This window comes from Alnus glutinosa, chromosome 1 (assembly GCF_958979055.1).
Source record: "Alnus glutinosa chromosome 1, dhAlnGlut1.1, whole genome shotgun sequence".
Classification (NCBI taxonomy): Eukaryota; Viridiplantae; Streptophyta; class Magnoliopsida; order Fagales; family Betulaceae; genus Alnus; species Alnus glutinosa.
Window position 1 is genome coordinate 19,237,774 of NC_084886.1, and position 13,913 is coordinate 19,251,686.

Genomic DNA, 13,913 nt, shown 5'->3' on the forward strand with positions numbered 1-13,913 from the left:
CCGGATTGATGATACTGGTCTGTCGGGTGTCCGGACCGTATGGCACGTCGTCTGGGCGGCTGACAGGGAACTGGAAATCTTCTGAATAACGGGATCCTTTGTAAAACAGCATCTTTACAAACAAGTGATTTTGTCCAAACACAGAATGAGGCCAATAATACTAACAAACTCCCCCTTTGGCCATTCTGGGACAAAAATCACTTGACCAGTTTGGAAATACATTCTTGATCCAAAAATAAAAAGTACTCCCCCTTTTTGTCACAAAGGGACAAAGGGTAAACATAGTAATAAAAGAACACAACTTGAATAAAATTACTCCCCCTAACGGTCTCAGAAGGACCAGGGTAAACAGAGTAATATAAGTCAAAGAGTTTTAACATAGCAAAATATAAGTCAAATGTCTCAAACAAAAAAACACAACAACACAGTAAAATAAAAGGAGCTCAATCATCCTCTGCCATAGGTGTAGTCCTAGGCGCATCATCCTCATCATCACTACTGCCAGGATGATGATACTTGAGGCACTCCCTGAGATCCAGCTGGTTCTGCTCCACCCGCTTGTTGATGGAGTGCACCTCCTGCTGCATGGAGGTGATGGACTGCTGCATGGTGTTCATGCCTCCCTGAATAGCAGCTAAGCTTGCATGATTTGTGAAAAATTGATCTCCGGCTCTGAAGGCGGGATTGTCTAAGAGGATGAGGCCATGTCTGGAAAGCCGACAGGCATGGCAGCAGGAATGGGCACCTCATCATCGGAGTCATCTCTCTGCAGCTGTGCATTAGACTTCATCAAAGTTTGCTTGCCGATGGGCTGTTGAATCTTCATCTTCGGTTCTCCAGTAACGTTGATGCCTGACTGAAGAATGATCTGAGTGAGCAGGCAGCCAAAAGGGAGACCGGTATTACTCTCATCACGGGCCTCCAGCATGACGCTCATAATATGCTTGCATAAGCAGAAAGGCAAGCGGAGGTGGATAACATACACGAACTGGGCCTTCTTCAGAGTCAGGTCACTGCGCCTGACAACTGGCCATAGGTTGTGCTGCACTATCTTGGCCAACAAGCGATGAGTGGTCCGGACGACTAAGCTCCGCCCGTCCGGACTCCATAAAAAAAATATCGTCTGGACACCAAAAATCGACTCCCCCGGACGCCAAGAGAGATCGTCCGAACGCTTCACACTGAAAAATAGAAAACTGAGAAAAATTCACAGAAATCAATTTTTCTCAAGTCAATTTCAGAACACGCATGTATAATCCACTAATAACACAATCAGAGAGCATCTCCAAACTGAACAGAGATATAAAAGAGAGTTGAGATTTCGGTCGACACAAATATTTTCCTGGACAAAGAAAATTCAGATAGACAACTCAACTTATGCATTGCGTGTGTGTCTGAAGACTTAACCTGTAAGGTATGACTATCATAGATATGACAAAGAGCAACTAGATTTCTCAGACAAGAGAGAAAATCAATGCAAGATTAGTCAAAAGTCAAACCTTATAACTTACTAGGGCCTAGCCACCCTCATCTGATACACTCCCCCTGAGATGCAGCACCTAATAGTTTTACTTGTACCATGAAGGACAAAGTAAATGTTTTACTTGCACGTAGAGGGAAAGGCATAAATTCAGTGCATAAGCAGTGAATAATTAAAGCACATAATTCATATGATTTACTACTTGATTCTTATGATGCTGCAATCTAGAGGGAATGCCAGAGTTTTTAGGTTCTAGGTTCAACTAGCATGTGGTCAATTTGGCCATCTTAACAAAGACCTCTTCTCTTGTTCAAAATTTCTAGAAACACAAAGTCAGAAAAAGAAAGATGTACCTTTTAGGGGAATCGTAGATAGTGCTCATTTTTTTTGGCATGAGGAAAGAAGCTATCATACTTTTGCATATACAGGAAAACACTTGGTAGATATAGTCAAAAACTCTCAATTATATCTAAGCAAAGTAGATTAATGCTCAAAGAATTGAGATATCAGGTGAAAATACATGCCATATCTCTGATATGCCAAGAAAAATAGAAATCCTGCAAGTTCTCCCCAAATTTTTTTTTTTTATTATTATTAAAAAAAATGCAATATGGAAAAGAAACATCATATGCAAGGCAAGATCAAACCTGATGATACCAATACAGAAAAACAGTCACTCGACCTGCTTTTTCTGTCTTCCTCTAACAAATACCTACAAAGTTCTCTTAAGAGAAATAGGGGGTAAAAGCACTACTGGTTCCTAGATTGCATATAAAATGTAGCAAGAGAAATACGCAATCAAACCTGATGCCGTAGGATTAGGAACCAAATCCTAGACATGAACACCCGAACCTACTAGGTGCGTCTGTTCCCCCTCATGGGGTGACTGTCCTTCTTGACCCAAGCCTGCCTTCCTGTGGGTGGTTGCTGGCAGGACTGCATCATCCACTCCGTCATATTCTACATCCAGATAGGTGGCTCACTGAGGTACTGCTCTTCTTTCACCTTCTGAGGCCTCCTAAATTTCTTGGATTTGTTCTTGGAGTTGCCACTGTGATTGGCAGGTACAAATCGTTGCTGAGGCTGCTGATGTTGGGATGCCTGGTATCGTGGTTCATGAGACCAAGGAGCTTGATATCTTGGTGCTCGATGGTATGGGGCTTGATACCATGGAGTCTGGAACTGGGCCGCAGGTCTAGTGCCATAATTAGCCTGTCGGGGCTCTTCTTTCTTGGCCTTGGCTTTCTGAGCCTTCAGAAGGGAGCATTGAGGACGAACATGCCCACTTAGACCATAGTGATGGCATATGGGAGGTCTTCTGATGGAATGAGGCTTCTGAGTGCCTGGAACATCATCGTTGACCTTTTCCTTCCCTTTATCTTCAACAGTGGGAGGAGGCTCTGTGACTATAGCTTTCACAAATACAGTCTTTGAAGTAGAGGGAGCATCAGAAGAGAGAGCTACATACCTGAGACCAATCTTGTTAGTTGGGCTCTTCTGGATAGACAGCATACGAGTCAGCTTCTCATCAGTGACTCTTTCTAGCTGGAGCTGCGTCTCTAGTAGCTTCTCCTCGAGCTCTTGTATTCTGAACAGCAAAGAGCTCTTCTCAGTCTGCAAATTGTTCAGATCATAGAGGTGCTGCTTTTGGCCTTCCCTCAGCTTCCCATACTCTATGTAGAGTGTCTTGTAAGCCTCTTTGAGCTCTTCCCCATTATCACTATTCTCCAAATAATAAGAGTCTTCTTCTTCAACATGTGGGGCTACAAAGGCCAGAAATTTCTCAGACTCTGGAGCTTCTTCTTCTGACTCATCACCGAGAGTCACATTGTATGCCTTCCCTTTTCCCTTCTTCAGATTCCCACAATCGGCTCGGATATGCCTAAAACCTGAGCATTCAAAGCATCTGGGCCCTCTAGGATGCTTTTTTTCTTCTTCCTCTGGTTCAGCTTCTCTGGGAGCTTTCTTCACTTTTTCAGAAAACTTCTTTTTGAACCGGTCATCTCTCATAAGTCTTCTGAAATTTTTGGCTAGCATAGCCACAACTTTTTCTTCCTCCTCAGAGTCATCTTCAGATGAAACTTCTACCTTCTTCTTGGAAGCTTTCAAGGCAATGGTCTTCAACTTCTTGATCGGGGGCAGAGATAGCTCATACGTTTGAAGAGATCCCACCAACTCTTCAATCTTCATCTCTTCTAGATCTTTGCTTTCTTCAATGGTGGTTACCTTGATCCTGAAACGCTCAAGCAAAGATCTTAGAATTTTTCGGATGAGTTTTACATCCGAGATAGGCTTCCCAAGACTCACCATGGAGTTTCTCAGGTCACTCATCTTGGAGTAAAACTCTCCAAATGTCTCATCTTCCAACATCTTAATTTCTTCAAATTTTGAAATCAACATTTGAAGTTTGGCAGATTTTACAAGTTTTGTGCCTTCATATGTTGTTTCCAAAATTTGCCATGCTTCTTTGGCTGATTCGCAATTTGAAATTTTTGCGAATTCTGATGGAGAAAGTGCTTGGCACAGAGCATGGAGGGCTTTATCATTTGAAAGACGTGCATTTTTCTGAGGGACTAGTTCGAGTGCTGCATCCTCTGGTTTGGTCCAACCAGTTTCAACAATACTCCAACAGTCAATAGATTTAAGAAAGAAACGCATACGTGCCTTCCAATAGCCATAGTTCGTACCATCAAAGGCAGGAACAGAATTAAGAGTTTGAGACATTATAATAAATAGAAGTAAAAAATAACACTCAAGAAATTAATCTTCTCAGAGTGTACCAAACTTTGATACCAATTGAAAAATAAAATTGACTTCTAAAAGTAATGGCAAGTGTGTGCTTAACGTGTCAACAAAAATAACAATGCGGAAAATAAATGGCACAAGGATTTTTGTTAACGAAGTGGAAACTCAGTTAAGAGAAAAACCACTCCGAGGCAGCCAAACCCAGGATATCCAATATTCAGTAGACAAAGCTAGATACAAAATAGTAACACTCACATATACCCGATGCATTGGTCGTACCTTGCTCTCTAACGTGTAACCCAACACGAACGCTTTCTAACTAGGTCTCCTACCTGAAGGGGTCTTAATTGGAATCATTTACCTTAGGGCCAACCCCTAAGATAGATTTCAATTGTAGCGCAGCAATAGCACACTTGCAATGGCTTCAGAGGAAACTGAATCAACTCAACAATCTCTCAAAATAACTTCTCTGAGAACTTGTAGAATTCAATACCGAATTCTTGCAGTTCTCAATGCCTAGGGGCCTCTATTTATAGGCTGAGGTACAGAATGGGCGACTGCAGTGATATATGCGGGTGCTGTCCGGACGGTAAGACACCGTCGTCCGGACGGACAACTGTGCGACAGATTTTTTTGAAAATTTCGCTAAGGAATCTTTCCTTTTTAAGAGCTGCGTTCGGACGGTGAGACAACATCGTCCAAACGGTCGCATGTCCGCTGCAAGTAATTTCCTTATAAGACTTCGCGCGTCCGGACCAAAGGGGATGGCCGTCCGGACGGTTGATCTTTAACACGCAATTTCCATATTTGCTGTGCGCACGTCCGGACCATGATAGGCAGTCGTCCGGACGGTTGAAGTCGAATCGGCAATTTCCTTAATTGTTGGACGTGCGTTCGGACCAAGGCTGACTGACGTCCGGACGGTGATATTTGAATTGTGATTCTTTCCTTAAGGAGAAGTGTATCCGAACGGGAATCCACGTCGTCCGGACAGTTGCATCAATCTTCCCATAAATGAGTTTGGAAAGAATTTGAAGCTTGGTCGAGTACTGAGAGGCTTCCAGACGAGCTGCTGAGACATCCAGACGGATGCAAGCTGGAACAGAAGCTTCTCCATGCAGTAGAGGGTCCGGACGGAATTCCACGTCGTCCGGACTGATGATGCTGGTCTGTCGGGCGTCCGGACGGTATGGCACGTCGTCCAGACGGATGGAACAGTAGACAGATGGGCGTCCGGACGGGATGGCACGATCCTCCGGACGGCTGACAGGGAACTGGAAATCTTCTGAATAGCGAAATCCCTTGTAAAATAGCATCTTTACAAACAAGTGATTTTGTCCAAACACAGAATGAGGCCAATAATACTAACAGAGAACAATTGAAGTCACCACCTTACGTGCCTGCAAACATTTATGATATTAGACTAAGCTATTGAACTCTATACTCTATGAAACATAAACTACTCGCGTGCTCACACGTCACATCTCACGCTTCTAACTCTAGCTAGGTACCTTAAGCTATTATTAGGTATACCATTGGTTCTAGGTTTATACTTTACCTTGTTTATTAATTTCAGGATGTATTTACTATTTTTATTAGCTTATACATTATTGTTGTATCACATTATTATTGTTAACCCTTTTATAGTTTGTCATTTATTTACTAAGTTAACAATATACATGTATATGTATACATATATACATATACACATACAACACTTAAACCTAATCTATTGATACCCATAATTATCATGTGTGCATGGATAGGTGAATTTGTTACTAAGTTTTCACATAATGGACACATAAAACATTTATGTGTTTCTATTAGCCTATTAACTTATACATATTAAATTAGGGTTATTTGAGTAATTTACATCGTAACAGTTGTCTCATATGATATTAACCTTAGGCTTTAGGTTTATAACTTATTTCATTTCTTATCCATTAAATACAATTACTAACATATTCAACACTTTACTCTTATTAGCTACTAACCATCTAGGTAATTTAGATTATGGAACTTATCCTATTTAACATACTAATTTAATAGCTCCTTTATCATGAACTATAATGTCCATACTATAATCCTTACGTATTTCATTTTATTCTATTAGACTCTTCCTTTAGTTCACCTCAAACCATTAGCCATGAGCTACCATGATTAACCTTCAATTTACATAACCCAATCAACAATAACTTCTACCAACATCTCATAACAATTATCATCCTTAAATCACCATTCACTTTCAAGGTCCCACATGGCTCATAATCCAATTTCACCGAGGCCTAACACATACTCATTAATTTTCTATAAAAATCAATCTTCAACCAATCTACACAATTCAACCCATACATCACTTAGCCATAGAAATCAAGAGTTACTAAATCAACAACATAATACTAATCAATCAACCATAAAAATTAACTTCAATCCCCAACAAATATTCACTAACCATTTATCATTAAACTACCATTCCAAACCAGATTTAAATTCCCTAAAAACACTCGTCAACAATTTCATTCATCTCTCCATTTACAAACACAAAATCAGGTTTGAATTTACATCATTCAACCACTAGACCCAGATTTACTTCCATAATTACATAACAATATTCAATAGAGAAACAACAATATCATCTCAAAACTAACTCCCAAATCAGTAGCTATCTTACCCAACATAGGACCTACATCTTCCAATTCAAGAGACTCAAATCAAGCTTCCAAAACAATCAAAATATAACACCAATCCAGAATTTCCAGCACCGAAGTCAACAATAAATCTCTAAGATACAAATCCAAAACCTATTATAGAATCATCAAATACATCATAAAGTCACAAAACCGAAATCCCAAGAAAACACACCATTCGGCCATCACTTCCAAAAATCACCATAAACCCTAGATTTTCTTCTTAAACAAAACCCAAATCAAAGCTTTAACAATATCATACGATTTTCATGCTATTTAGGCAATGGGTAATCCAAAAATACAAGAAAAGGTTAAGGATTTTTACCTCAAAAACACCCCATGGCCGGAACCCATTTATTTCACTCTTCTTCTCTTCAATGGTCGGATCTCTCCTCTTAATCTCTGCATCACTGTGTGTGATGGGGTGAGATGAAAAGAAGAGGAAAGGGAAAGGGTTGCTGTGGATCTGAGAGAGAAAGAGGAGAAAGAAAGGAAAAGGAAAGAAAGGGAAGAGAAGAAAGGAAATGAAGAGGAAGGAGGTCGGGTTGCTGCTGGTTTGGGTGACTGAAGGAAAGGAAAGGAGAAGAAGAGAAAAGAAGGAAAAGGGTTACTATGGTGCGGCAACAGAGAAGGGAGAAAGAAGAAAAGAGAAAGAAAAGGAAAAGAGAAGAAAAGGAAAGGAAAGAAAAGAAAGAGGAAAAGGAAGAGGGAGAAAGAATGGGACACATGTCACCATGTAGATGGTTGGGAGAAGATGAGGTTATCTTCTCCAAGCCAATTCGATGATGACATGTGGCAGGGTGAGATTTCTTTTTTTATTCAAATGCCTAGCCTTCCATTAATTACATTAGGAACCCACTATATTAAAACTCTATCTTTTAACAATTAATTTATAACCCCAAATTTAATTTAACCACATTCTACCTATATAAATAATTATTTATTACTCCAGGACCTATAGTTATTATTATTTATTATTTTCTAAAGACCCATTAGTAGTATTTTATTATTTCAATTTTCATTATTTTATCTTAGACTCATTTTATTTACATAATATAAATATTATCACCTAGAATATAATTATTAGTCTCATCGATTTAATAAATATAATTTATTAAATGCTAAATCCCTTACTTATTTTATTGGTCTTTACAATAATTATGTTCCATAGAATTTTCGCACCAGTCTGGGAAAGGCCGGGCAAGCATAATTGTACAGGTACTCCCACTGGTTCTCTAGAAGCATCTGACCAATAGGGAGTAGGACTGGATCCCTCAGATTGACGCGGAGAAGATTCGGCTCCGATAGGACCTGCCGCTTTTGCATGCGGAGCTGCTTGTCAGCAACTGATTCTTCAATTCTTTGCCTGACTCGAGGTGGAGAGTCGTCTGAAGACATATTTCCTGGGCTAAAAAAATTCACAGAAAAATCCATGAAAACATTAAATCCTGTTAGTCCATAAAAAATTTGGGCATCATGACGGCAGTAAAAAGTATTATCCCAAAAATTACAAACACATAGAAAACCACAATAAAACATCACAACTCAGATAAAAACAGTCTCTCAACCCAACAACAGAGAATATGAGCATATAATCCACATGCTAAACCACAGTCTAAATATGTGAAAAACCTTAAAAATAATCATTATTTTAAGCATAAAAACTTAAAGAAAACAGTAAAAGGGTAGAGAAACATACCTGGGTTGGAGAGAAAATGAAAATAGGACAAGTGCACGTGAGAAGTACACATAAAAAGAGCAAAGAAAAACGCATAAACCGACAAAAAATCAAAGAGAAAGAAAATAATGTTAGGCGGCGCAGGGGGAATGCGATTTAACCCTAGAGGGTTCACTGTCCGGACGGAACATAATCGTCGTCCGGACGTAGTGCCACGTAAGTGATCACACTAACACGCCCGTTTGGACAAGGAGAAGGAACATTTGGACGAAACAACTGCACCGTCCAGACAACCAGAAATAATTTCCAGAACATGCATGTATAAAAAGCTGATAACACAGGTCAAAAGTATTTTAACACAAATGCTAAAATATAATAAAGAGTTAAGAAATTTATTGAGCAAAAATTTTCCTGCATAAGAATTTTTTAAACAGACTACTTAACTCATGCAATGCGTGTGTGTGTGAAGACTTTCACAGTAATGTATGATCTTTGCTGATATGATTTAAAGCAAATGAAATTACTTAAAGAGAGAATTTTCACAGTTGGATCAGTCAAAAGTCAAACCTTATTTTACTAGGGCCTAGCCACCCTCATCTGATACACTCCCCCTAAGCTGCAGCACTTTTCTTTTACTTCGCCCTTTAGTGACCATCTATTTTCGCAATGATTTGGTCACTGACTGTTTCTATAGGGACGAGTTCAAGAATAGATTTATAGCACAAAAGCAGTTGATCTTTTTAGCAGTGGATCTTTTTATTTATCCATATTTAATCAGTTTTGAATTTTTTTATCACTTGGTGCTGCAACCTAGAAAGAATGCCAGAATTTATGGGTTCTAGGTTCAACTAGCAAGTTGGTCAATTTGACAATCCTAGCACATAAAATCTCTCAAAAAGACTTGTCAGAAGCAAAAAAAATCAGAGGAGAAAAAAACGTACCTTAGGAGAGCCTTGGATAGTGCATAATTTCATTGCATGAGAAAAGTAACTATCTATCAAATAGATGCAGCAGGGAAACTTTGTAGATATCAAACAGGAACTCTTATTTATATAGAAGCAAAAAGAGTAATGCACCAGGAACTGAGACATCAGGTAAAATTACATAAGATATCTGAAAGGCTAAAACTAGGAATAAATGTCTGCATCTTTCTCCCCCCCTCCCCCCCCCCCCCCCTTTTTTTTTATAAAAAAGATATAAGCAGAAAAAAAAAAAAAAAAAACATGCTTCACAGTAAAGAAGATAGCATAGTCCAAGCATGTAAGGTAAAAGCAAACCTGAGATCAGAGAGAGAGGTTTGATAGTACCAAGATAGAAATGCAGCTGCTCGACGTGCTATTTCTATCATCCCTATTTTTTACCTGCAGAATTTTCTCAAGACAAACAAGAGGAAATATAGGGATAGAAAAAATGGTTCCAAAACAACATGCAAAGATTTCATAAGATGATATAAAAATGCTATGCAAGTGTACTTGTCATGCTCTCGGATTTAGGAACCAAAATTCTAGGCATGTGTGACCTCACCTACTAGGTAGGTCCGCTCCCCCTTGGGGGGTGGGTGTCCTCTTTCTTTTCTAGTCCTTCCTTCTTTAGCTGTAGTGTCAGATATTTGACCAGATCTTGCATGAAAGAACTAACAGAAGATGTTCCTTCATAGAAGATTTCTTTTTCTGCAGTCTTCTGTTTCTCCACATACAGCTTCTTGGGGACCCAAGTCCTTTTTGCTTGAGTAGGCTTCTGCAGCTGCTGATGCCTTGGAACATGATTTCTGGGCAGAGATCCATGATTCCTGGGTGGCTTAGGTGGAGGACACCTAGGCCGGACATGACTACTAACTCCACATTGGTGACACATGGGAGTTTTAGGAGCCTGCCAATTTATCTTCCTCTGAACTTGCCAATGTGGGCACTTAAGTCTGATGTTTCCTAGTTCGCCACAGTGATGGCACGTGGGAGGCTTTCTTCTGATTGGAAGCTTGGCCAGAGGCTAAAGGATGACTGGTACTTCCCCATCCATAATAGTTTTTTCCTTATCCACACTTGAGGGTGGAGACTCGGGAATAACCGGTTTCATAAAAAAGTCTGGGAGGTAGAAGGCGTATCAGAAGTAGAATGAGGAACATACCCGAGTCTGGTCTTGTCAGTTGGGCACTTCTGAATGGAGAGCATGTGAATTAGCTTCTCGTCTGAAACTCTCTCTAGTTGCAACTGTGTCTCCATAAGCCTCTCTTCTAAATCATTGATTTTTATTAGCATAGCGGTCTTCTCAGTCCTGAGGCTGTTTAGCTCTAGTACCTGCTGCTTGTATTTATCCCTCAGCTTTAAGAACTCTACATATTGAAGTTGATAAGCTAACTGCATATCTTCTTCTTCACTATTCTCATAGTAGTAGGACTGAGAATCCTCATTTTCTTCATGTGGGGCCACGAAGGCCAGAAATATTTCTTCCTCAGGAGTTTCTTCTTCCTTTTCAGACTCATTGCTGAGAGTTGTATTAAAGGTTTTCCCTTTTAGTTTCTTCAGATTTGCACATTCGGTCCTGATGTGCTCGAAGCCTAAACATTCGAAGCATTGGGGACCCCTTGTATCTTTCTTCCCTGTTTCTTCTGACTCAGCTGTGTGGGGAACCTTTCTTAGTCTGTCAGAGAACTTCTTGCATTTATTATTCTTCATGAACTGCTCAAAGTTCTTGGCTAACATTGCCACTGCATCTTCATCAATGTCAGAGTCTTCGTCAGATGAGACTCTGGATTTCTTCTTAGATGCCTTAGTTGCTTTGAAGGCAATTGTCTTTGCCTTTTTGACTAGAGGTAAGGAGTATTCATATGTCTGAAGAGATCCTACCAGCTCTTCAATCTTCATCTCCTTCAGATCTTTGCTTTCTTCTATAGTTGTCACCTTAATCCTGAAACGCTCAGGCAAAGATCTTAGTATCTTTCGGATGAGTTTTACATCCGAGATTTACTTCCCAAGACTCACCATCGAGTTTCTTAGGTCGCTAATCTTGGTGTAAAACTCTCTGAAGGTCTCTTCCTCTTGCATCTTAATTTCTTCAAATTTAGAAATCAATATTTGGAGCTTGGGAGATTTTACCAGTTTTGCGCCTTCATATGTTGTTTCTAAAATTTCCCATGCATCTTTAGCAACTTCACAATTTGAAATTCTTGCAAATTCAGATGGTGAAAGTGCTTGACATAGTGCATGGAGGGCTTTTTCATTGAAGAGTCGCGCGCTTGTTTGAGTAATAGTAATTTCATCTGTTTCTTCTGGATTAATCCAACCAGTTTCAACAATTTTCCAGACGTCAATTGATTTTAAAAAGAAGCGCATGCGGGCTTTCCAATAGCCATAGTTCGTCGCATCAAAGGGCAGAACTGAATTAAGATTTTGAGACATTATAAAAATAAACAAAACAGAAGTTAAGAGATTACACGCAAGAAATAAATCTAAAACAGAGTGTATCAAGCTCTTATACCAATTGAAAATAAATATTGACTTCTAAGAACCAAGTGTGTGTGTGTTTGTGTGCAACAAAAATATCTTTAAATGCGGAAAATAAAAAGACAAGATATTTGTTGATGAAGTGGAAACTCTGTGAAGAGAAAAACCACTCCGGGGCAGCCAAACCCAGGAAATCTACTATCCAAAGACAAAGCAAGTTACAAAGCACTCGTACTCACAAAACTCATTACAGTAGTCATACCTTTAACTATAACATGAAGCTCATTGTGAACGCTTCCCAACCAAGTCTCCTACTTAAAGGGGTCTTTGATAGAATCTTTACCTTAGGGCCGACTCCTAAGATAGACTTCACATGAACTGTTGAGCACACACCGGCAACGGCTAGAGAGCTAGCGGATCTTTGATTCTCCCTAAACACCCTCTCTAAGTACTATGGAATTCGTTACAGAATTCATACAAATTATAAGCCTAGAGCCCTCTATTTATAGGCTTACAGAAATCCTATATCTGCTTAAATTCGAACTCTGGCTATTGAGCGTTCGGATGGAAGTTAGCTCATCCGGACGGTCTTCTGCGACCGCCTTCCAGAATAGCGCAAATCTTTCCATAATAGGTATACGTCCGTACAGCTTGGCCAAGCGTCTGAACAGTCTTCGTTATAACTCCTTTCCACGTTCGAACGGAAGTCCGGAATATTCTGAAAAGCTGGACATCGTCCGGACTTGTTGCCACATCGTTCGGACGACTTGCCGAAACTTCCCAAACAGAGTCAACTATTGAAATCTGATTCCGTGTAGAAATTGGAGAAGCTTGACCTAGTGCCCGGACGGTGTTGCTTTGACGTCCGGACATCTTCAACGCTGAAGCTTCTGGAAACTGCGAAGTGTCTGGACGCCTTCAAGGCTCGTCCGGACGGTTGCACAAGAACCGGTTTTTCTATCTTGAAATTTGCAAGGAGTCTTCATGGACATCTTCTAGAAACTTGTGATCCGTCACATGTTTTGAAATGAACACTGTCCATATACATGAAGACTCTGAATAAGAACCTATCATCCTATTAATTTGCAACCCTTACATAAAGTGTTTTTGTCATCCAGAATATAGCCAACGTAAAATACAAACACATATGATCTACCCAAGATATTAACTCCTTCCCAGCAGGGTTGCCGCTGTTTTGAGGGACCTGTAATATAACACTGGTGCCCTAGATAAGTATTCTACTGTCCATCATTAGCAGCCTGACCGAGTCCGACCTCAGGTGGCCCACGCTACTAATAATGTCCATAACCGTGACCCCCATTCAAGCATGATGCGCGGGTCATAAAAAACCCATTAGATTTAAGGCCAAACATGAAAATAAATAAACCTTTGACCATAGAGAACAACCTGTATAATAATAAGCTCATGGCCGTTATCCCGCACGTATCGGTGTATCATCTCATACGATGCAATTTAATATTAACCGTCTTTTACACATATGTTTTTTTATAAATTCATCATTTTCATTAATCACACATTTTCACAAAATAGAGTTCGCAGTAAGAAAAATAACATTTGATGTGAGTTGTAAACATGCATGTTTTGATACACAAAATATTCATGCTATGCGAAAAAAATAATAATAAGTATCCATGTGAGTTTTACTCACTTTTATCGTGAGGCTCATCCAAAAAATCTTTTGAGGCTCCACAACCTCGAATTCTGATAAAAACATATCATCAATCTTAAACTCGAGCAAAACAAGTTTTTAAGTCCTAAACAACTCCAAATAGATTTTCTGCCCGTATGCCGATCGTTCATCCAGGAGGGTCGAGTGTTCGGCTTTGACATCGATTCTCCACAACCTCGAAATCTGATAAAAA

General features: G+C 39.8%; 1 protein-coding gene across 2 annotated transcripts; it reads right to left on the bottom strand.

The window, feature by feature from the left end:
- Window positions 1–288: 288 nt before the first annotated feature.
- LOC133854283 (uncharacterized) lies at window positions 289–7,573 on the bottom strand. Of its 2 annotated transcripts, none has more exons than XM_062290522.1 (2): window positions 7,238–7,573; window positions 289–1,181 (listed from the first exon to the last, which is right to left on the bottom strand). In XM_062290522.1, the coding sequence occupies exons 1-2, from the start codon at window positions 7,264–7,266 to the stop codon at window positions 689–691; spliced, it is 522 nt and encodes a 173-aa protein (XP_062146506.1). In that variant the 5' UTR covers window positions 7,267–7,573; the 3' UTR covers window positions 289–688. The 2 variants fall into 2 exon arrangements, with proteins under 2 accessions (XP_062146506.1, XP_062146425.1); XM_062290441.1 differs by having other exon boundaries at window positions 289–1,196.
- Between the last annotated feature and the right edge of the window lie 6,340 nt (window positions 7,574–13,913).